At 50.9% G+C, this 23,003-nt stretch overlaps 3 protein-coding genes across 9 annotated transcripts; 2 read left to right on the forward strand and 1 right to left on the reverse strand.

Annotated features, from left to right (window-relative positions):
• The first annotated feature begins 1,408 nt into the window (after positions 1–1,408).
• Positions 1,409–4,748, forward strand: AP5B1 (adaptor related protein complex 5 subunit beta 1). 3 transcript variants are annotated; one of them, XM_031448476.2, is made up of 3 exons: positions 1,409–1,478; positions 1,869–2,035; positions 2,140–4,748. In XM_031448476.2, exons 2-3 carry the CDS (start codon positions 1,886–1,888, stop codon positions 4,621–4,623), a joined length of 2,634 nt encoding a protein of 877 aa, XP_031304336.1. In that variant the 5' UTR covers positions 1,409–1,478; positions 1,869–1,885; the 3' UTR covers positions 4,624–4,748. The 3 variants fall into 3 exon arrangements, with proteins under 3 accessions (XP_031304336.1, XP_064348188.1, XP_064348187.1); XM_064492118.1 differs by lacking the exon at positions 1,409–1,478 and adding an exon at positions 1,498–1,738; XM_064492117.1 differs by lacking the exon at positions 1,409–1,478 and having other exon boundaries at positions 1,745–2,035.
• An 8,017-nt stretch (positions 4,749–12,765) lies between these two features.
• On the forward strand, positions 12,766–14,033 carry RNASEH2C (ribonuclease H2 subunit C). Its single transcript, XM_031448479.2, has 4 exons — positions 12,766–12,991; positions 13,181–13,281; positions 13,457–13,576; positions 13,898–14,033. Exons 1-4 carry the CDS (start codon positions 12,844–12,846, stop codon positions 13,922–13,924), a joined length of 396 nt encoding a protein of 131 aa, XP_031304339.1. The 5' UTR covers positions 12,766–12,843; the 3' UTR covers positions 13,925–14,033.
• A 73-nt stretch (positions 14,034–14,106) lies between these two features.
• On the reverse strand, positions 14,107–21,676 carry KAT5 (lysine acetyltransferase 5). 5 transcript variants are annotated; one of them, XM_010995989.3, is made up of 14 exons: positions 21,502–21,676; positions 21,336–21,402; positions 20,942–21,010; positions 20,718–20,854; positions 20,274–20,456; positions 20,110–20,184; positions 19,926–20,000; positions 19,340–19,588; positions 19,173–19,262; positions 17,233–17,373; positions 17,059–17,152; positions 14,958–15,117; positions 14,742–14,823; positions 14,107–14,650 (listed from the first exon to the last, which is right to left on the reverse strand). In XM_010995989.3, exons 1-14 carry the CDS (start codon positions 21,511–21,513, stop codon positions 14,516–14,518), a joined length of 1,569 nt encoding a protein of 522 aa, XP_010994291.1. In that variant the 5' UTR covers positions 21,514–21,676; the 3' UTR covers positions 14,107–14,515. The 5 variants fall into 5 exon arrangements, with proteins under 5 accessions (XP_010994291.1, XP_010994292.1, XP_010994294.1 ...); XM_010995990.3 differs by having other exon boundaries at positions 20,274–20,429; positions 21,502–21,672; XM_010995992.3 differs by lacking the exon at positions 20,274–20,456 and having other exon boundaries at positions 21,502–21,667.
• Positions 21,677–23,003: the final 1,327 nt, after the last annotated feature.

Consider the following 23,003-nt stretch of genomic DNA (forward strand, 5'->3'; position numbering starts at 1 on the left):
CCTCCCAGGGCTGCTGTCATCCTGGTCTCTTTCATCTTAGGTTTAATTAGCCAGGCAGCCCCACCCCACAGCCTCTCAGGCAGGAGTCATCACTCCCATTTTATAGGTGGGGAAACTGAGGCACCTAGAGGGAAGTAGTTTGGGGCTGCCGCCTGTGAGTCAACTGTGGAGCCAGGGCCCAGGGGAGCTGGGACTGGGTTTTCTAGCTGGACTTGTCCCTCAGGGTGGTTTCCTGTCTCCATCTCCTTGGCGCCCTGGGCACCCAGAGAGCCTCTATTCCATCACTCTCTACCCCACCATTCCCTACCACCTCCCATCTGGAGGGTAGCAGGATGGGGTAGGGAGGGGCCTGCCAAGCCTAGTTGGCAGTGGCTAGCATGGTGGCTCAGGCCTGTTTCATCTTCAAAGCCACCTAATTAGAGCCAGATGCGGTACTCAGACCAGCGGCCTGTGGGTGTGGGGTCTGGACGCCCAGGGTTCTGTGCCCTGGAAATGGGTGGTCAGTGGGGCATCTGCAGCCTGGATCCCAGGCCCAAGAGAGGCTGCTAGGTGAGCCCCAGGTCCAACCCGCTGAGTGCCCCCAAAGAGCCCTAATCCCGCCCTCTATAAGTCAAGAGCACTGTGACGGGTGGGCAATGTTTGGCCCTTGATCTCGTTTCGCAGTCCGTGCTAGGCATGCTGTGGGCCCTGTGACTGGTCAGGCCCTGCCAGTCCTCACGTCTGCATCCCATTGTTTTCCGGCTTCATCGCGGCTTGTGGCCTGGCCCCGCCAGCTTTACCCTGGCCTGGCTGCGGCGACCCTAGCCGACCGTCGGCGCGGCCTCCGGCAAAGGTCAGCAGCTTCCGCCTGCCATGACCTCAGCGCCGGCCCCGCGCCCCGAAGCCGGGCAGGTGGGGGGCCTGGGTTGGCGTCGGAGAAGCGAAGCCAAGCCCTGCGGCGCCCGCCCGACCGGTTCAGCCAGGCCCGCGGCGCGCAGTGCCTGCGGGCACCCGGGGCTGCACCCTGAACACCCCCCAGCGGCCACCCTGGGAGCCCCAAGACTCTCAAACCGCGTCATCCCCGGGGCCGCGGGCTGCTGGCGCGCTAGTTGTCATCCTCAGCAACCTGGTGTGCGTGGGCCGGGCCGGGGCCGCTGAACACCGGAGGGCCCTGGGATTGCAGCCCGCGCGCGGTGGGGACCCCAGCATTCGGGAGCTCGGGCCCACCCAACTCTACTGCCTCTGCCCCGGCCTGCGGCGGTTTCGGGCGAGGAGGGCCCGAGCGCAGCGGGACAGTTACTCAGCCCCAGCGAAACCGGCGAGTCGGCACCTGCCTGCCGGGCGGGCGGGCGAGGCGGCGGCCCCGTTACGGCCCCGCCCCCGGAGCCCGCCCCGTCTCCACCGCCCACGCGCCGTGCGCCCCGCCCCGCCCCACCCCGCGCCGCCAGCCCGGAAGGAGCCGGCCGGCCTGAGCAACAGAGGCCGCTGAGTCAGGCGGGGTGAGAGCGGCCGACCCGTTACCGTGGGCGCCGGGGACCAGGGCGGCGCTGTGGTTTCGGTGCTGGCTGCGGGCGGGCAGACTAATGAGCTCTCCGCACGCACCCCGGTTCCAGCGGCCCGCCCAGCCCCTCCCCAAGCTCCTCCCCTGCGGGGACCCTGGCGGTCTGCCCCAGCGTCATCCCCGAAGGCTTTCGGTTTCATCTTGGGACCCGGGTGCGGGGTCCCTGCTGGCGTCTGCGCGTGGCCGACGGCGTCTAGGGTCGGCTTGGCGGCCCTGGCGTGGGTGGCTCCTTCGGGGTTGGCGCAGGGACTCTCGCGCCCTCTTGCGGCCTTGGGGCCCCGCGCATCTCGAGGCCGCGGGTCTGATCCTTCCTCCTCCTCTCTGTAAGGACCTGCTTGCCTGACCATGGGGCCCCTGAGCCGGGAAAACTGGGCCCAGCGCGTGGCTACCTTCCGGGCCAGCCCGTCCGCCTTCATGGTAGGTCCCGAGGGTGAGGATCTGGGTCGTGACCTGCTGAGCGACTTGAGGAGTGAGAAGCTGAGCGAACAGACTAAGGTAGGCCCCGTATGTGCCCCCTGCCTTGGCCCATGTGGTCACCGCAGCCTATCGTGCCCTAAACCTCAACTCCATGATTCCCACCCAGATCCCCCCATCCCCAGGTTTCTTTGCTGTCTCTGAGCTTGGAGTACCCAGCCCAGCTGTGGCCGGACGCCCCTGCGGCCGAAGCAGCCGCCACCTCCCTGTTGGATACCCTGGTTCTTCTACCGCCGCGGCCCTCGGCTCTGCGGCGGCCCCTGCTGCTGGCGGCCACCACAGCCTTGGCGGCAGGAGGTGCGCTGGGCCCCACCTCGGGAGCCTCCCGCCGGCTCTTGCCCCTGCTGCTTGGCTTGGCCGTGGGCCGCGACCTGGGGCGAGGTTTTGGCCCGGCCTCGGAACAGCGCCCCCTGCAAGCCACAGCGTGCGAGTGCCTGCGGGAGCTGGAGAGCTGCAAGCCTGGGCTGCTAGGGGGCTGCTTGGGGCTGCTGCGGGGCCTGATGGGGCAAGAGGGCCCCATCCAGCCACTCAGCCTGCTGCTGGCACTTGCTCTGCGCAACACCTTGGTGATAAAAGCCAAGGCCAGAGCCGGCCTGCAGGGCCTGCTCGTGGCTGGCAACTCTCTCACTGAGGGTAGTCCCTGGAACTGGACACTGGCTGAGGAGGGTGATGCCCACCTTCAGCCCCAGGCCCCCAGTTGGTCAGCAGCTGAGGAGGGGGAGTGTGGCCTTGCTGTGCTAGAGCCCAGTCCTGAGGAGGCCCGGGAGCTGCGGGCTGCTGTGGCCCAACTTCTGGACACCTCCTACCTGCTCACTCCTGCAGCCCAGGCCCAGCTTCTGTGGCTGCTGGGCTGGGCCGTGCGGGGTCTTCGGGGACAGCCACCAGTGCTCTTCAAACCACAGTTGGTACGGCTGCTGGGCACAGCACAGCTGACGCTGCTGCATGCCGTTCTGGCTCTCAAGGCGGCCTTTGGTGAGGCGCTGTTCACGGCCCAGGATGAGGCCTTGCTGCTTCGCCGGCTCACCCTGGCTGCCCAGCACCCAGCCCTGCCCCTGCCCGCCCATCTCTTCTACCTGCACTGCCTCTTGAGCTTCCCTGAGAACTGGCCACTGGGCCCCACAGGAGAGGAGGCTGTTCCGTTGCTGCTGGGGTCCCAGCTGTGCCGTGGCCTCCTGCCCAGTCTCCTGCATGACCCGATGGCCCTCCTGGCCCGCCTGCATCTGCTGTGCCTGCTCTGTGTGGAAGATGAAGAAAAGGAGGAGAAAGGCCAAGATCAGAGCCTCCGGTGCTACCTGGAGGAGCTACTGGCTGGCCTGCGGCAGAGGGCAGCTCTGAATGGGGGCCCCCGGGCCTTGGCCATTCTCTGCTTCCAGGCTTCATATCTAGTTGTTCGCTGCCTGGCTGGGCAGCCTATGGTCCTGACACCCTTGACCCACGGGCTGACCCAGCTGTACCGAGCCCAGCCCGCACTGGCTCCCCATTTTGTAGATCTCTTGGATCGGGTGGGCCCTGAGCTGGGGGAGCCCTTGAGGGTGGCCTTGCGGCAGGAGGTGGTGTCCAGGCCAGGCAAGGATGAGGCCCTTCGTTGGCACCTGCAGATGCTGGCAAAGGTGGCAAATGAGGATGCCCAGAGTGCCACCCTCAGCTTCCTGCAGGCTGCAGCTGCCCACTGCTTGGACTGGGGCCTTCAGCAGGCCCTATTACAGGTCTGCCAGGCCCTGCTGCGGGCAGGTGTCGGGGGAGGCCTGGCCGACTTGCTGCAGGTGCTGGCCAGGCAGCTGGAGGACCCTGACGGGCGGGACCATGCTCGCCTTTACTACATCCTCCTGGCCCACCTGTCAGGGCCCAAGCTAGGGATGGCCTTGGGTCCCTCACTTGCTGCACCTGCACTGGCCTCTTCACTGGTAGCCGAGAACCAGGGCTTTGCTGCGGCGTTGATGGTGCAGGAGGCCCCAGCCCCGATTCGGCTAAGCATAGGTCCCCGCAGAGCTGAGGGACCGGTCCCAGTGCTACAGCTCCAGGTGGAGGTGCTGGAGCCAGTGTATTCGCTGGAGCTGCGCTTCCATGTGGAAAGACAGCTCTATGCACCTGTAGGGGCTGTCCACGTGCCATGCCTATGCCCCGGCCGCCCCACCAGCCCTCTCCTGCTGCCTCTGCAGCCCCGACGCCCAGCTCCCGCAAGGCTGGATGTGCGCGCCCTGTACACCACACCCACTGGCCTCACCTGCCATGCTCATCTGCCACCTCTGCCTGTGAACTTTGCTGATCTCTTTCTGCCTTTCCCCCAGCCTCCCGAGGGGGCTAAGGTGGGCTTCTTTGAGGAGCTTTGGGACTCCTGCCTTCCAGAGGGCACTGAAAGCCAGTTGTGGTGCCCTCTTGGGCCGCATAGGCTGGAGGCCTTGGTGTCCTGCCACCTGGAGCCCTTTGTGGTGGTGGCTCAGGCCCCTACTAGCTACTGCATAGCTATCCGTCTGCCCCCGGACTCAAGGTTGCTGCTGCGGCTGGAGGCAGCCCACGCGGACGGAGTGCCTGTGGCCCTGCGGACTGATGACTGGGCTGTGCTGCCTCTGGTGGGAGCCTATCTCCGTGGGCTGTCAGCTGCTGTCTGAGCCCTGGGGGCAGGCCAGGTGGGAGCAAGACTGGCCTTTGGAGGCTCTTGCCCAAGAAGGGCTGCTGAGAGCCAGGATACAGTCCTGTAGTTCCTTTCTTTAAAAAAACTTATATTTACTAATGACCCTCACTGGCTTGTTTTCTTTTGGGCGCTGGTTGGGGACAGGCACACTGGGTGAGGGTTAGAGGCTCCAGGAAAGCTTCCAGACTAGGAGCCCCCAGACTGCAGGGCATGCAACTTCCTTCCTTCCCAGCTACAGTAGGGGATTCTCTAGAATCCCTGCCCAGAAGGCAGGAGCAAAGATATCCAAGTCTCTGCTTCCTAGAGAGGATCTGGCTTTGCCCAAAACCACCCAGCAATTTAGGAATGAGGCTGAAGCTGGACTTCAGCCTTCTGACCTGTGAGCCAGTGCTTCATAACTCCAGAGGTCTGCAGGGTCTCTGCATAGGGTACTCAGGCCAGATAGGACGATGGGCCAGTGGGCAGAAACAGGCAGCTGCAGTGGCCCGATGTCCCGTTCCCTAGAGAGGGGGCCTCCCCAGGCTGTGTTGCTTGGCACCAGCTCTAGAAAGGGCCTGCTACTATGGTTTGGGGGCTGAAGGAGGGGGCCCCATGATCTGAGCTAACAGTCAGCTGACTTTTCCTCACCCTAGCCCCTAGAAAACCCAGTCTGTTGACCTAGGAATCTTCCCAGGTAAGGAGAACTAGTCCCCTTAGTTCTTTCTCAAATATGAGTTACTTAGGGTTCAGATGTATTGAGGCCAACTCTGCTGCCAAGCACCGAGCTGTTTTTCACATCCATTGCTTCATTTCATCCTTGCAACAGCTCAGCAGGGCCCCACAGATGAGGAAATCTGTAGGCTAGAGGAGTTGAGTGATTGGCCTGCAGTCACCCAGCTGGTTGGTAATCATGTTTTGTCATCCTAGAGCAGGTTTCCATTGCCACATTGTCAGAGCAGGGATCTGCACAGGCCTGAGGGCCACAGTCCCCACCCTCCTGTCCTGGGCCGCCCCCTGGAGGCTGCAGAAGCAACAGTCAGTAGTGCAGGGTGGAGAATGACCAGCGGCTCGGGCCTTACTGCCCTGGGGAAAGGGCCTCTTCTGTGGCCCCTGTCTCTTGGGCTCCTACTCTTAACCTTCTGACTGGGGTGGGCCAGGGAAGGAAAGAAGGGCCCGGGATGAGTGGGGCTGATGCAGATCGGGTGGAGAGGTCTGTCCCAAGCTGGAGCTTTTGTGATCTGGGTACGCCGTTGCCCAATTGGTAAGGGTTCGGTTCCAGGAAACAGAAACTAAGTCTGCAAATGTTAACAAGTGTCTGGAGTAGGTCTGAGCTTGGACTCAAGGGAAGGGATTTTAAAGTACCTGGAACTTGAAGGGGCAGCCTTTGAAACACATAGATTCAGGGGATCAAAAAGGTAGAAAGGAAGGGAGAAGTGCCCTTTAGCATTTGGGTATAAAAGGGGAAGCAAAGGGAGAAATTTCACGGTTCTGCAAGACAAAAGAGAACAAAATTAGGACCCACACCCCTCCCCCACTCTCAAAACAAACCCTTTGAAGTATCTGGACTTTTCAGTGTTGACAGAAGAGGGCGCATTAAACTAGGGATCTTAGAAGAAACACCCAACATCACAGAAACAAACAAGAAAAAAGTGAGCAGGTTCATACAGGGTTACTGTAAAATATCAGACAATTAATTTCTCTGCATATCAACCGAGGCAAATTCACACATTCCTGAAAAAACAGCCATGAAGCAGAAGAAAGCTGTAATACAACACTAAATTGAACTAAATATACTCCAAACAAGCATTTGAAGATATGCAAAACTGTCTTAGGAGAGAAATTTAAAAAGAACTGAAATAGGAAAAACCCAGGAAAAAATGAAAAGAGAGTTGACTGAACTTGTTGCAGGAAAGTGGGGTGCAAGAGGATGACCGTGGCCCAGGTCTTGGGCGAGTCCCTGGGACGAGTTCCATCAAGTGAGGGTCCTTGGCTTTGTGCAGGAAAGAATTCAAGAGGGAGCTGAAGTACAGTGAAAGATTTACTCAGGAAGTTACACACTCAGAGTGCAGGCCATCTCAAGGCCAGAGAGGCCTCAAGGTGTAGGGGTGTTTAGTTTAAATTTATTTTTGTATCTACCTTTGATACACACTCCATAGACAGAGTGTGGGCAGTCTCAAAAGGCAAGAGGCAGCCCCAGAGCGTGGGGTCCTCTAGGAAAGTGAGATCAGCCACGAAATGTGAGGGTATTTACTTTTTGTGGGCTGGGTAATTTCATATGCTAACAAGTAGGAAGATTATTTCAACTACTTTAGGGAAGGGGCAAGATTTCCCAGGAATTGGGTTACCGCCCACTTTTTGGTCTTTTATGTCCAGCCTTGGAATTGTTACGGCAACTGTGCGTATGCTAATACATTACAATGAGCATATAATGAAACTCAAGGTCTAGTGGAAATCAAATCTTCTGCCAGCTTGGTTCTAACCAGTTTATGTCCTATCCTCAATTGCTGTGTCATTCCTTTAGTGTTTGTGCCCTGTCCCTTTCCTTCCTCTCTCAAACTCAAGAAAGAAATGGAAGAAACAGAAAAAAATTGTCTAGAAATAAAGATTACATATGCCCAAGGGAGAATAGGCTCAAATAAAAAATATAAGGGGCATTGAAGAAAGAAAAACAATCAAGATAATGAAAGTGAGATCAAGACAAAGAAGGGGTCAGAAGAAAGTAGTGAAAACAGAAGATAGTCAAAGAAGGAATCAATCAAATTTGTATTATTGGAGTCTCTGAAGAAAAACTAAACAATGAACCAGAACTGATATTTAATACTATAAGAAAACTTTCCAGGAGAAAAAAACAGCATATTCAAAGGGCCCACTGAAAAGCTTGGAAAATTAACCCAGAATGATCAACTTTGAGACATATCTTCACAAAGCAATTAGATTTTGAAGATTTTCTCCCCAAACAATCCTCAAGATCTCCAGGCAGAAAGATGGAGTAACTTATAAAGGCAAAAGAATTAGGATGGCATCAGACTTTTAAAACCAACATACAAAGCAATCCAACAATGGAACAGCATTTTAAAACATTTTTAAAGTGTCAACCAAGGATTTTATACTCAAACAAGTTGTCCTCCAAGTATCAGGGCTATATTAATTTCAGACAAGTAGACTTCAAAAAAGGAAATTATCAGGGATAAAGAGGGGCATTATATAATGATAAAGGGGTCAATTTTCCAAGAAGACATAATAATCCTAACATATATGCACTTAACAACAAAGTGTCAAAACATGGGAAAAAAACTTGACAGAACGGCAAGGAGAAATAAACAAATGCAGTATTTGGGGGAGACTTCAACACCCTTTTATCAGTAATTGACAGGTCAAACAGGCAGAAAATGAGTAAGTATGTAGTTGAACTGAGCAGCACCATCAATCAACTGGATTTAGTTATAGAATACTACTAATAGATTAAAGAATACAGATTATAAAATATCTATTGATTATATACTATTGTATCCAACAAGAGCAGAATACATGTTCTTCTCAAGTGCATGTAGAAAATTCACTGAGACAGACCACATTTGGGACCATAAATCACAACAAATTTAAAAGAATCGAAATCTGTTCTTGGACCACAATGGAATTAAACTAGAAATCAATGACAGAATGATAGCTGGGAAATTCCCAAATATCTGAAGATTTACCACACACTTCTAACTAACACATGGGTCAAGGAAGCCTCAGAGAAAATCTAAAATATCTTGAACTAAGCAAAAATGAAAATACAACTTGTCAAAATCTGTGGGATTCAGTGAAAGCAATATTAGAGTGAGGTTTATGGCAGTAAATACATATATTAGAAAAAAAGAAAGATCTAAAAATCAATTATCTAGCCTTTGCCTTAGGAAACTAGAGAAAGAAGAGTAATGTAAGTCTAAAATAAGTAGAGGGAAATAAATAAAAAAAGTTGGAGCAGAAACCAATGAAATTGAAAGCAGGAAGCCAACAGAGAAAATCAATGAAACCAAAAGCTGGTTCTATGAAAAGATCAGTAAAATTGATAGGCCTATAGCCAGGCTAACTAAGAAAAAAAGAAGACACAAATTACTAATACCAGAAGTGAAAGAGGGGTCATCACTACTGGTCCCATGGACGTTAAAAAGATGATAAAGAAATATTATGAACAACTCCATGCCCACAGTCTGATAACTTCAAGGAAATGGACCAATTTCTTGAATGGCACAATATAACAAAACTTAGGCAAGGGAAAAAAGATAATCTGAATAGAGCTACATCTAGAGAAAGTGAATCAATAATTAATAGTTATATAGTATATAATAGTTAAATATATTTTTATATATAGTATATTCGTAATATAATAATAAATATGTGAGGTGATGAATGTGTTAAGCTAGATGGGAGGAATCCTTTCACAATGTATACACATATTAAATCACAATGTACACTTTAAATAACTTACAATTTTGTTTGTCAGTTATACCTCAGTAAAGCTGAAAAAAACTCCCTTAAAATGAATAACAACAAAAAATAATTTAAACTTAATAAAGAAAGCATCAGGCCCAGATGGTACCCTGGTGAATTTTACTGGTGAAAAAAAACTTTGAGAAAGAACAATGACATTTCTTTACAATCTCTTCCAGAAAATAGAAGCAGAGAGAACACTTCCTAACTTATTGTACGAGATCAGCATTACCCTGATACCAAAACCAGATGCAGACATCACAAGAAAGGAAAACTACAGACCAATATCGCTCATGAACATAGGTGCAAAAATCCTCAGCAAAATACTAGGAAATTGAATTCAATATACATAAATGTATGCTAATATTTTTAAAGAGTAAACAATGGAAAAATAAACTAAAATATTTTAAAGGTTATTTAGGACAGGAGATAACAGGTTGGAGGGAATGGGGTAGACACTAGGTTTCCTTAAATATGTCTTATTTTGTAGATTTGACTTTGGAAACATGTTAATAATCACATAAAGCAAAAGTAAATTTTAAAAAAGCTATCTTGAAAAGTCAAAAGGGAAATGAAACAAATGGTCCTAACTAACTGGCGGCAATAACCATAGAACTTAACTAAAAACAGTAAATTGATTGTACATCTAGTGGAATATAACTTAAGGACCAAAAGAACTACAAAAGTAAAATTTTAAACTGTTTAGTAATCATACTGTTAGTTATAGTCTTGTTATTTTTATTCTGAGATTGTTGTGTATGTAGTAGAACCAAGTTGCTGAGGACTGAGATGTTTCAGTGTAGGAGAAAAGGATACAAATGTAAGCGCAATGAGGTTAGTATAAAAAAAAAGTAGTCCTAGAAGTAGCAGTATGAACTCATGATGTATTATTCTTTCTTTAAAATAGAAAAATACATATTTACTAGCTTTGTCCACTGAAAATATCTAGAAACAATCTAGCAGCAATGAGTGTATCTAGTGTCAGACTGAATTAGTAAATATCACTTCTTAGCAAAAGGAACTAGGGATCCTTGGAGGATTCCAAGTCTGGGGCAGGAACTGTTCAAGATGACCCAGGAATATCTGTGGTTTCAGAACAAGGAAACCTATAAAAGACTACTAGGGTCACATCAAAAGACTCAGGAGCTAACTTGAAGAGGTTCTCACTAGCAAAAGATGGGACGATTTCAGGATCAGTAAGAATAACAAACACAGGGGGAGGTACAGCTCAGTGGTAGAGTGTGTGCCTAGCATGCATAAGATCCTGGGTTCAATCCCCAGCACCTCCATTAAAAATAAATAAATAAATAAATAAATAAATAAATAAATAAATAAATAAATACATACATACATACATACATACCTAATTACATCTTCCCTCCAAAAAATACATTAAGAATTAAAATAAATAAATTAAAAAAAAATAACAAACACAATTAACTAAAATATATTAAAAAATCCATTGTTTAATACTGATACTTTTTTTTTTTAAAGGTTACCATTGGAGCATGCCAGGGAAGCAAGTTTTTAAAAAACTGGGAAATACAAGGAAAATATCAAGCAATTATTTTGCTTTTCTTCTATTCACTGTACCAACGGGCAACCAAATAGTTGATGAAGGGACATTTTCCTTATAGAAGTATTCTAGTAAATAAAGACAAAATGGTGGGCTTAGAATATCAGTGAATTGAAAGATCTAGGCAATAATCATCCATGGGTGCTAACTTCACAAGAAAAGGGAAGCACTGAGGTATTATGTCCCTCATAATGGAAAACACACAACTCCCCTTGAATCAGTCTTGCTCCCCATCCCCCAAGACTCTGATGAAACGTCTAGATCGAATTGCTCATTCCCAGGAAACACAGGACAGATGAACACAACACTACAGGAATGCAATCACTAAAATCCAGACTATGGGATACGTACAGAACCAAAAAGGTAAAAATAAATCAAACATCTGCTCCTGAGTTAAAAACCCTTAGTAGTACGGCTTTAATGGAATGTATAACAAATGGAAAGGCAGCTTCACGATTTTGGTGAAATAGCAAAAGCATCCCGATGTAAGTTTCAGGAAAAAGAAAAAGATGTCTGTTGACACCAGTAATATTTGAGATTGTTCTGAATGTGCTAGAAAAGAAAACAAATTACATGATGTAATGAGGAGGTGAAATTATCATTATTTAAAAGTGAGATGACTACTTCTGGGAGACCCAGGAAGTAAAACAGAAACTATTAGAATAATAAAAGAATTCAGTAGATAGCTGGTTAAAAATTAATAAGAAGTGTGAATCAACAGCTTTCCTGAAAACTATGGCCTACAGGCCAAATTCAGCCAACTATCTGTTTTTGCAAATAAAGTTTTATTGGAACACGGGCATACTTACTCACTTATATATTGTCAATGGCTGTTTTTATGCTACAATGACAAAGTTGAGTAATTGTGTCAGCGACCAAATGTGAGGTTTCCCAACCTCTGCTATAGATAAATAATAATCAGAAAGTAAAATGAAAAAAAAAAATCTTGTTTGTAGTAGAAACAAATATAAGCTGTCTAGAAATAAGCTTTAAAATATGTATAAAAGAAGAAAACTTCACAATTGTACAGGTAAGATATAAAAGGAGACATGAATAAGTGGTATTATCTTATTCTTGGTAGAAAACTAAAGCAAGATACTAAATTAATGTGTCAATACCCTCCTGCCAAAAACCACCAGGAACACATCTGTAGTTATTACTTTTGCACTGTGGGGTATCTCAAGAGGAGGGTGTTAGGACGGATTTCTAGGATTGGAGCTTGTTTAGGGGATTTGGGGGAGGGTTTAAGGAAGTGGGACTTTTCTCTGGATGGATGCCGTCAGGAAGTGAGAGTATTTCTATGATAGGATCATCTGTTAACAAATTTTAACTATATGGAGGCTAAAGCTATAACTGGTAAAATAGCAACAGTCACTTATCCAATGTAAAAGGGTGGTTCATTATGTTTGTATTTTGGACAATATTTGTGTCTTTGTATTCACATGATTGCATCCCTCATATCACACAATGACCTTGTCTGATGTCGATGTTCTGTGAAATTCATGTTCAACAGAACACCAAGGCCAGCTCTGGATGTTCAGGGATGTTTTTCTCTTTCTCAAATCTATAAGTTATATGCAGTTTTAACCATAATTACCAGATTTGTGTGGGTTCATTTTATGAGAGTACTTGTCAAAACATAGCTAAGTTGGGTATCTGAACAAATAAACGATAGAGAAGCGTTCAAAAACCAAACGGAAAAGAGTACTGCCAAAACTAAAAGACATTTATAAAGAAAAGGCTGATAAAATTGACTACAAAAATAAAAGTCTTCTGTGTAATAAAAATCACCTATACACAGGTTTGGAAGACAAACTGAAAACTCGGATAAAATATCTTCAACATACCTGAGGAAGGGTTGTTAACCCTTAATTAAACACACACACATAACCAAAAAAAAAAAAACCTCTCTACCAATCAATATAAAGAGTGTACTTTAGAAATAGTTTTCATATTTTATAATAGTAATGTACCATTGAAAAAATAATTTCAAGAAAAAAGATCTGGGACTTGAACTCACGGAGGCGGGATTGCCGAGGAGCCTCAGAGAGGAACTATGCTTCCCAGGAGGCTCTGCGCGGACGGCCCCCGGCCTCCCGACAGGCTCTGCGCGCTTTACGCGCCAGCTTTGGCCACAGCCAGCGAGCGACGGAATCGCTGTGGACGATGGAGAGCAGCGACGAGGACGCCGTCGAGGAGCGCCGCGTCCAGTTGCGCCCCGTTACGCTGCACCTTCTGCCCTGCGATGTCCCGGTGAACCGGCCCGCCCCCGTGGGGCGCTTTTTCACTCCGGCCATCCGCCAGAGTCCCGACGGTGAGCGCAGGCCGCCGGACTACGGCTCCCGGCAGCCCCCGCGCCGGCGCCGCGCTCTCCTCTGCGAGGAGCGGCGCGAGGGCTCCCGGGGATCGTGGTCCACCGGAGGTGGCGGGAGGGTTGGTACCGGGCTTGCCCCGGAAGGCCCGGATCAGGCCCTCACTGAAACCCTGCGCGTGCCTCCCCCAGGACTGGAAGTGTCCTTTCGGGGCCGCAGTCTGCGCGGCGAGGAGATGGTGGTGCCGCCCGGCCTGGTGGGATACGTGATGGTGACAGAAGAGAAGGGAGAGGTATTAGTGGGAAAGCTGGACTTCTTGGAGGGTTCGGACAATGACAAGGAGCTAGAGGAGCAAGAGCTGGTGGAACCCCCAGAGGCTGTAGGGCGGGATTTCGTGAGCACGGGGGAATAGGGTTGGGAGTGCGGGCGGGAGCGCGGCCTCGATGCTGAGCCGGCCCCTTCCCCAGGACCGCTTTATCCAAGCCACATCCAGCTTCAGCAGTTTCACCCTTTGGGGCCTGGAAACCATCCCTGGTCCGGATGCCAAAGTGCGTGGGGCCTTAACCTGGCCCAGTCTCGCTGCAGCGGTGAGTAGACGGACGGGCCCTCTCCCTCCCAGGCCCGGTCCAACCCCCTCCTCCCCGCTTGAAGGTTATTTCCTGGGTTGTCAGAATCTTGTCCCCAAGTGGATTTGGGGTTTTGGGGCTGGGGAAAAAATGGGGCAGATGGATCCTGGGTCTGACTGGGGGATTAGACTGGGTAGGGGCAGCTTGGCTTCCCCAACAACATTCTTCTCTGGCCTGTCTAGAAGGGCTATGATTCTGAGCAGCTGGGTCTCTCCTGGGGTGTCTGGACCACCCAGTCACTATATTGCAGAAATTCAATAGTAGAGGTGATTCCTGTTGCAGATTCACGCAAAGGTACCGGAGGACTGAGAACAACAGCTTGAAAATTGAAAACCACCAATCCCTTCACCCCAGTAAACCTGTTTTTCACTTTGGAGCCCGTGATTTCATCGCCTCAATAAAGGAGCTTTTCATGGAACCTGTGAGTTTGCCAGCACCTTGGAGCCCCTAAGCCAGCACTACCCCTTCCCCAAAAGCAGCTTTCATGGCTCTGGCCTATAGAAACAATTTATTGCCAAGGCAATGGGGGCAAGAGAGGCCAGAATTTTGCAACCAATACCCACCCACCCCCAATTCCTACTTTACAAAAGAAATTTGTACAGCCACCAGTCCTCTGTACAGAGCACCCCCATCTCACTGTACACAGCTGCCTGGCTCCCTCTGGTCCCTGGTTCATAGCAGCCCTGGGCCTGCAGCCAGCTGACCTGGGAGTTGACCTGAGCCCTGAGCTCGCCTTGGTGCTAAGCACCAACCGGCCTTTACTAGGCCTGTCCTCTTCTTGTGGAGCTGTCTTCAGCCCTGTCTCCCTTGGTGTGCCTGTTGGAGACCCCAGTGGGGGTGGGATGGGCTGTTAGCCCCAGTTCTGCTGGCTATGCTGAGACTGCGATGGGCAGTGCCTGGTCACCACTTTCCCCTCTTGCTCCAGTCCTTGGGAGTGAAGTGCAGACACTTGGAGTCAATCCGAAGAAGCCTCTTGAGCATAGCCCGTTCATGCCCATCCACGATGTCTTCCGACAGTGTGAGAATATACTGGCCCTGGACAGGAGATTGGGCCAGGCAGGTCAGCCCATGTAGGGCCTGCTCTCTGTACCCCGACACACACCTGCCCCCCTGCCTGTTCCCCTACCTTATAGTAGTTGATGAGGTTGAGGTATTGCAGAGTGGAGATGACATCCTCCTTCTTGATGCTGGTGATTTCACTGATCTCACTGTGGGAGGGCAGAGATGAGGTCTCCTGGGGGCATTCTTCTCTGCCCCAAGCCCCCAGAAGCCCGAGGAATGAGAAAGCCCAGGAACAGACAGGTCATGCCATGCACCCCGGGGTAGGCAGGGCCAGGCTCACTTGATGGTGATCTGCGGCCTCTCCCCGCTCTCTGACTTCAGCCCCATCAAGATTTCCAGAATGGTCTGGGACCAGTAGCTTCGGTAGGATAGGAGGCCAAGATCCGAGAGGGGCTTCTCAGGGGTCCCCGTTTTCCCTTCCACTTTGGAGAGTTCATAGCCTAAAGCAATGGAGGAGGGGGTGGGTGAGCAATCACAGCATTACGCAAAGGTCGTTTAAGAGCACAGGTTGCAGGGGCAGATTGCCTGGCTCCCATCTTGGGCCCCACCGTGTGGTTTCTGTGACCTAGGATATGTGGCTTATCTGCTCCGTGCCTCAGTTTCTCCATAAAGGACTAGTGAGCATGTTCTGCACCTGTGTGCTCAGAGCACTGAGAGGAGTGGCTGCAATCAACCTGGAGGGCCGTGCAGGAGCCAGTGAGGGATTACAGGTGGGATGGGGGGGAATGCAAAGAAAATGGCTTACATAAAGGAAGTGCCTCCAATTTTACTGTCACACCAGATTCTGTGCCTGGCTATGTGAGGAGACAGGTAGGGGAGACCACACCTCCACTCCAGGCCTAAGGATGCTTGGATTCTCAAGTCAGATTAGTCCCCCAGCTGTGACCTGAGAAGTATCAGCTGCTCTAAGATGAGGCTGGCCTGAATGCCTGACAGGATGGTTGTTAAGGAAGCAAGGAGAGGAGACCAAGGCCCTTCCCAAGTAAGACAGGCCTTTCCTCAGCAAGTAACTACCTCTCCAGAGGCCCGTTGCCTCCCACTTGGCCTGCTCTGCCCTCCCCTATCCTGTGGACTACTGGGCACTGGCAGGCAATTCCTGGTGAGACCCTCAGGCCCTGCAAAGACCCCGAGTGGCTCCACATCTCTTCCTCAGAGTCTTCATTTTCCCTATCAGGGGCCTAGGATGTCTCCACTACTTACAGAAGCCCTTCTTCACCCTCATAAATAGCCTTGTGTTGGACCAGAACCCTTTCTGCTTCTTCCCACCCCGATATATCTTTAATAGCCAGTCTGACCCTCTTGCCCAACCTCCTGTGACTGCCACCAGGCAGCCCAGTGGGGAGGACAGAGAAGCCGTGCTTTGGAGAAAGGAAGCCTGGAGAGGAAAGGGGCACACTTGAGTTCTTACTCAGCTTCACGGGCGTGCATGCAGCCTCCAGACAGAGTAACTGGAGGCCACACCTGCCTCAGCTGCAGGGAACTCCTGGCCCCTCCCCGGTGAACACCCACCCACCCATCCTCTGGAGCTGCCTGGAATGGTGCTGGGCAGAACTGGCACATCTCCGTGGTGGCCCTGCCCACATCCCATCTCCACTGAGGTTTGAACTCCAAGGCTTAGACTGAGTTTCTTCAAGCATCCGCCTGCTCTACCAAGCAGACGGCTTCCTGAGGATGTGACCCCATCTTGGCATCTTTCTACCAAAATATTTCTCAAACAGACCATGACCATGATCAAATCAAGCCTCAAAGTCTACCAGACAGCTAAGGCTCCCTCCTCATCTCCCAGGTCAGAGCTTGGTTATCCCAAGGGTTCAGTGAGTGGTGAGTCGAATGGAATGGGGGGTAAGAGGCTGGGAAGTGGCGGGGTTGAGGGGGACAGTGAAGAGTTCACGTATGATGAGGGGCAGAGAACATATCCCTGCACGTCAGTGCTCACGTCTATTTGTTGAGTTCACAGCACTCTGATGTCTACTGTCCACAAGGCTCAGGGGACAAGTGGGGAAATGAACCGCAGGTCCTCGCCTGGGAGCACGTATGACACAAAGGACCAGACAGTTGAGCAAGAGTGGCTCACTCGGCTTCTGCTCATGGCCCTGGAGTAGATGAGTCAGATTTGGGAAAAGCTGAGTGGTGCTTAGAACCTTGGCCACAGAACTGTGAGAGGCTGAGAACCTCGTCCAGACGAGCAGGGCAGTCACCCTGGAATGGAGAGAACCTTGGGGGAGTCTCATCTTTATTTCTGGCCAATTGCCCTGGTGACTGGGCTGTACAGCCAGGGCCGAGAATCACAGCAACCCGACAGGTCTGTGTGCGCAGCACTGACAGGGCCTGGGCCTGCCGGCACCCCCAGCCGGCCCCCGGCCAGCAGCACAGGTACTCACTGAACTCAATCAGCAGCTTGCCGTAGCCCCGGCGCTGGTAGGGAGGCAGGGTCAGGATGCAGGCCACATTGTAATCTTCCGTGGATTCCTTTTCCTGGAAAAGAGGGGCGAGTGAGTGTGAGGGAAGGAAACTAGCACAGGGAAGAACTAAGAACAGCCTGGATAAGCACTCACCTTGGAGAAGTAGCCCACAATGTGGAAGCCTTTGCAGTCATACTCCGTCATGACGTAGAAGAGGAAAGGGTCTGTGTCATAGTACAACGTCTTGTGGTCGAGGAAACATTTGGCCAGAAGACACAGGTTCTGAGAGTAACTCTGCAAAGAAAAAGGTCTGTCACCAATCTGGGTACCCCGCCTTGAGCGGGGCCATTGGGTTAGAGTCAGCCCGGAGCTTCCTTGTCCCCAGGATGATAAGTGATGAGCCTTCCTTCCCGGGGCCTGACCCAGTCCACCGGACAGGCCGTCCCTGTGCATAGGCCCTTCTTAGAGTTGAGAAACCCATGTACCAGCTCTGGATGGTGTTCAACCACCTGCCTCCCAGGAGAGCTGGGCAGGTTTACCACCCCTGCTCCCCACACCTCTATCCAGCACTGGCCTTTGCTACAATTAACAACAGTCAACAAACTAGTGTGTCCCCAGGGAGACTGACAGGCTTACGAGAGGAGCTCTGCCTGTGTGATAGTCTCAGCAGTCTGGCTATCAAAAACCACAGCACTCTCCCACCTACAGTCACACCTCTGAGAAATGATCTGCCACTCCACACCAGGGGTAAGGAATTCTAAATTTGACAAAATGACAACCTTAATGGCTGCCCTAGCAAAATCATTAACTTTGCTACTTCTATTTCCATTAATTCTCCTGCATTTCAGACATGGATTTTAACCACATGCTGGGCACGCCATTTGATGCGCAAGTAAGAAAACACATATGGGGCCCAGGGTAGAGAGATAGAGTGAAGTGCGTGAATTTGGGCTGTGATTTAATACAGAACAGTTAATACGGAACAGTCTTTTAAAGCAGCATCTTCCTCTCAAGCTCCCCCAGCACCCAAGCCAGAGCTCTCCTCTGCTGGTCAAGGTGACTGTCTCTCCTTCCCTGCCCTCTAGGTACCAGGAATGGAGGAGTCTCACTCTTAAAGGTCCCTCCAGGTTGCTCCCCCCTTCCTCCCCACAGCCAGACTGAGGCAGGTTTGAAGCCCCAAACCTGTAGTGTCCCCACTCCCTCCCCAACTGACCTCATTCCCACCATCTGAGCTCTGTCCTTAGTAACAGCCTTGCCTCATCCTGCCTGCCCTCCAGCCAGAGGATTCGCCTTTCATGCTGTCTCTGCACAGGCACACTCCATTGTATTGTTTCACAGATGGGGCATTTTGCTTTTTTTTTTTTTTTTTTTTTTTTTTTACAATTGAAGGTTTGTGACAACCCCACACTGAGCACATCTGTAGGCACCACAACGGTGTTGGCACACTTCAGGTCTTTGTGTCATCAGTGATCCTTGATGTTACTATTGTAATTATTTCTACATTCTGAATTTTCAAGTAAGGTACGTGCCTTGTTTTTTTAGACACAATGCTATTACACGCTTAACAGGCTACAACATAATGTAAATATAACTTTAATGTGCTCTGGGAAACCAAAATAATTCATGTGACTGCTTTACTGTGATATTCACTTTCTTGCGGTGGTCTGGAACTGGACCTGCAGTAACTCCAAGGTCTGCCTATACATCCATTCCTGCCCTTCAGATCCCACCGCTTGGGATTCCCGTACCCACCTTGTCCTTTGTGTCAAGGCTCAAAGGTTACCTCCTCTGTGAAGATTTGCTGATCACCTTCTCTGGATCCTGATAACAACTTATACTTTGTTTCACGACACTTATTGTAAGCAGCAACTGGCGTGTCTGTTTTCCCCTGTGAGCTCTCAAGGAACGGAGATTTTGTCTAATTGCTAGTCACTATCTCCTGGCACCTGCCCTACAGCAGGAATGTGATAAATGAATTGAACAGATCTGTTAGCCATCAAGCTCAGTGTTTTCCCCAACTGGGAGAAGCTGCTCATCTGACTTCCCCTAGACTCCCAGCGTCAAGGACTCCCCACTGCTCCTCAGCCACTGACCTTGTTCTTACGTCCATCAATCTCAAAGAAGGAGATGGTGCCCTTTCGGTAAATCTCATTGCCTGGAGGATGTCGCAGGTCGCACTTGGTCTGAGTAAGAGAGGAGAATCGGGTGAGGGTGGGGTGGGGGTAGGGCTAGGAGGGTGGCCTCCTGGGACCCCTCATACCAAGTGACGCTGCAGACACTTGAGGCTCCGGCCATACTTGAGGCAGAACTCGCAGAGGTAGAGGACGGGCAGCGTGGTGAGCTCCTGTGGGTACGGGGAGAAGTACCACGGCTTCAGGCGGTGCCGGCCCAGCTCGATGCACTCGATGTTCTTCATCCGGGTGACGATGTCGTCGTGGCTGCGGTCAGACACCAAGCTCCCAGTCATGCGAGGAGCCGACGGTATTCCATCTGAGCTGTCCTGGGAGTCCTGCCCAGGGCCAGTGGAAGACACCGGGTTACAGAAGACAACTCAAGCAGGACACTTCACAGCTCACATAGCCCTTCCACAGGTTTCCTTGTTTAAGCCTAAGAGCAACTCCATTGGGGGAAGTAAGGGGTAATATAATCCCCGCTTTCTCGTTAGAGAAACCAAGACTTGGAAAAGATCACTAAATGCCTGATCTGAACTGGCTTTGCCTCACTCCTAAACCCACCAATACCATCTCTGCCCAGCACCCCTTGTTCATTTTTAAATTAGTCACTAAACTCTCTGCCCTGCTTATGTCCCCTCCTTTTCACCCAGCTTCCCTCTTCCCCAGACCTACCTCATCAGTGCCCAAGCAATTTGATTTTCGCTTCCGCCCTGGCTGAGCTGCCACTGCCCTACGGGCGGATCCATTCTGCAGGTGAGATGGTAGAAATAGAGGGGGTGGCTGTGAGATGAGCCCAAAAAGGGCTACCAGAGGGTAAGAGAAGGGACAGGAAGAAGAGATGGTTTGGGGGACTCACCTGTGGAAAAACTGAGGTTGGAGCTGTCTCGCTGGGCACTGGCGTTGCTGGTGAAACCACCTCCACCTTCCGTTTCTGCAGAAAGAAACCAAGAAAGGTGGGTCAGAAGGTAGAGAAGGTGGGACCTGAGAGGAAAGCAAGGTCCCTGGAATTGCTGAGGGTACCGTTGAGCGGTGGTTGGGTTGCAGGCAGGAGCTGGAGGAGAGCGGCTGGTCGGGCTCGCCACCGGGAATGGCCTCCCGCTCCTTGGGCAGGTTGAAGCGGAGTGTGATCTGGACCGGGATTGGCAAGGTCTTCCCGCTGGCCTGGGCGGAGGCCGGCTGTAGAGATAGGTCCAGGGTCTTCCTCTGGGGTGGGGATGGTGTGGGATGGGGAAGGGAAGTAGGGGCCCCTCAGCATGGAGTAATCAAACCCCACCCTCTGCCCTCTCAAGGACACAGGGTAGCCACTGAACTATGGAAGCTACATCTGCAATTTGGCCCCCATCCTTTGCAAGCTGAAGCCAGGGAGGGAGGGTACACCCTCCTGCCCATCTGGGAGCCACTGAGGCCAAGAGATGAGAAAAATAGGAGGCAGGAGAGAAGAGGTGAAGCAGGGGACCTACTCACCACCTCTCTCTCTGGAGAGCCGGGGCGGGACCCAGGAAGTCCGTTCTTGGTGGGGGTCTTGGCCTCTTTCTTGGGGAACTGGATCTTCTTTAGGTCTAGCCGCTCATGGGTCACCCATTCATCCAGGCGTTTGTTGACTGCAGCAGTGGGGATGGCTTAGAAAGGAGTGCCAGAGGCTGCCCCCCCAACCCTGCAGCCCCACCTCATCCCGGCCTAGAACTCACAGTCAATGTAATGGACATAGAAAAGCTTCCGGCCACTGATGTCCTTCACGCTCAGGATCTCGGCCAGGGCTGTGGGAACCGCACAGGCAAGGGCCTTAGATCGTCCAGGCCATGAAGCTCCACCCTCCTACGACCTGAACTCCACCCCCAGGCCGGATCCCTAAACCCCAGCACTTGGAAGCTCTCGCCCAAGCCCCCGTTAGTCACCAAGTGTCGTCCCCTCTCCAAGTCCCGCCCTGTCCATCTCAAGCGGCTAAAAGCCACGCCCCTCCTTAGTATCTGCGCCCCACCCGCTCCAGGATTCTAGAAGCCCCTCCCCCTTCTAGGGGTTCCGTTGACTCCCTCCCGCCCCTCTCACTCAGGTTCCTTAGCCCCGCCCCCCGACGTCACTCACGCCACTCATCTTCGTTGTCCTGGTTCCGCCGCAGCACGGGCAGGCGGCAGCCCTCGATTATCTCCCCCTGGGGAGACAGCGCGGCGCCAGGGTCGGCTACTGGGGGGCCTCGGGCTCTACCCACCTCCCCTGGCTCCCTCCGCCCCGCCCCGGGCACCGGACTCACCACCTCCGCCATCTTCCCTCCCTCCACTGCCACTTCCGGCCCCTCTGGGAGACGTCACTTCCGGGACCGAGCACGGTGGAGGCCCGGGCCTCCCCGAGTCGGTTTACGAGAGGACTCTTGAGAGACACTGCAGCCCAGCTTGCTGACGGAGCGGGCCCTTTTGGCTGGCGGGAGAATGGGGCGTTTTAAGTCTCACGCCAAGTCGAGAGTGGAATCCCCATAACGTGCACAACGATTGGCGGAAACCTGAGTCCGTCACGTGACGCTCACCGGCTGCGACGCCGGTCACGTGTGACGGGTGTTTGTGCTTTGCGGGCGGCCGGGCTTGGGCATCTCCTAGTGGCGGCAGTATGTGTCGCTGGGAGTAAACTGCGTGTGCTCGAACGGGGTTGGAGGGGGTGGTCTGGAAGGTTTGGAGGCTGGAGAAGTGGGCGGGACTGGGAAGGACTTAAAAATCTCGCCAAGTTTGTAGACTTCATTCTCTATGGTTGGTGACTCGGACGATTTCTAGGTTTGTTGTTTCGTATATTACGTTGCTACTTATAAGAGTAATACAGCATTATTCATTCATACATTAAACAAATATTTAGTAATCCCCTACCATGTGCCAAGCACTATTCTAGGAGCCTGGAATACATGAGTGAATAAAATAAAGAACACCCTCCTCATGGAGCTTAACGTTCTTGGAGGTTGGGAGAAAAAAGGGGGTATAGGTAACAAACAGTAAATATAGTTTTAAAATAAATTATCTAGCCAATTAAAAAGTGATAAATGTTTAGGGAAACAAAAAAAAAGTGCACAAGGTAAAGGAGATGGGCAGGTAGGCAAACTATGGCCTGCAGGTCAAATCCAACCCTCCGCTAGTTTTCCTGCAGCCAATGGGTAAGAATTTTTTTTAATATATGTATATATATAATTTTTAAAGGTTGGGGAATATCAAAATAATAATTACACATGAAAATTATGAAATTCAAATGTCAGGGTATATAAATAATGTTTTATTGGAACATAGCCATACTCATTCACAGACATTTTGTCTATGACTCTTACTTTAAAATGGAATAGTTTCCTGAGATACACCCACAAAGCCTAAAATATTTACGGTCTGTCCATTTACAGAAAGTGTTTGACAAACCCTACTTTATAGACTATTATGCTATCTATTTAATACAAAAATAGGTTTTTACTGTGTGTGCTGGTTTGTGACCAGCTTGTTCACTTCATAACATAAATTGAACACTTGTCACTAGTATTTTATAGAACTATTTTAATGCCTACATAGTGTTCTGTTGTTTACATGTAATTTATCTGCATAACCAATTTCCTGTTGTTGAATATTCAAGTTATTTCCAATTTTCCCCTATTAGAAGGAGGTAAGACCAGACAGGACCAATCAGCAGGCTGTTGAAATCAGCCATTGCACTGATAACCGTCAATAAGTGTTTATGCAGGGACTGCTGCATGTCGCAGTTAGCACAATTTCAGTCACTGCCCCCTTGTCA

Source organism: Camelus dromedarius, chromosome 12, assembly GCF_036321535.1.
Source record: "Camelus dromedarius isolate mCamDro1 chromosome 12, mCamDro1.pat, whole genome shotgun sequence".
NCBI lineage: Eukaryota > Metazoa > Chordata > Mammalia > Artiodactyla > Camelidae > Camelus > Camelus dromedarius.

Coding starts and splice junctions, on each gene's coding strand:
- AP5B1 (XM_031448476.2), top strand. CDS start 1,886: ATGGGGCCCCTGAGCCGGGAAAACTGGGCCCAGCGCGTGGCTACCTTC. Junction 2,036..2,139: donor AGCTGAGCGAACAGACTAAG/GTAGGCCCCGTA, acceptor CCCCATCCCCAG/GTTTCTTTGCTGTCTCTGAG.
- RNASEH2C (XM_031448479.2), top strand. CDS start 12,844: ATGGAGAGCAGCGACGAGGACGCCGTCGAGGAGCGCCGCGTCCAGTTG. Junction 12,992..13,180: donor CATCCGCCAGAGTCCCGACG/GTGAGCGCAGGC, acceptor TGCCTCCCCCAG/GACTGGAAGTGTCCTTTCGG. Junction 13,577..13,897: donor GGCCCAGTCTCGCTGCAGCG/GTGAGTAGACGG, acceptor TTCCTGTTGCAG/ATTCACGCAAAGGTACCGGA.
- KAT5 (XM_010995988.3), bottom strand. CDS start 21,513: ATGGCGGAGGTGGTGAGTCCGGTGCCCGGGGCGGGGCGGAGGGAGCCA. Junction 19,589..19,925: donor ATTGCTTGGGCACTGATGAG/GTAGGTCTGGGG, acceptor GGCCCTGGGCAG/GACTCCCAGGACAGCTCAGA. Junction 14,651..14,741: donor ACCTCATCAACTACTATAAG/GTAGGGGAACAG, acceptor TCTCCTGTCCAG/GGCCAGTATATTCTCACACT.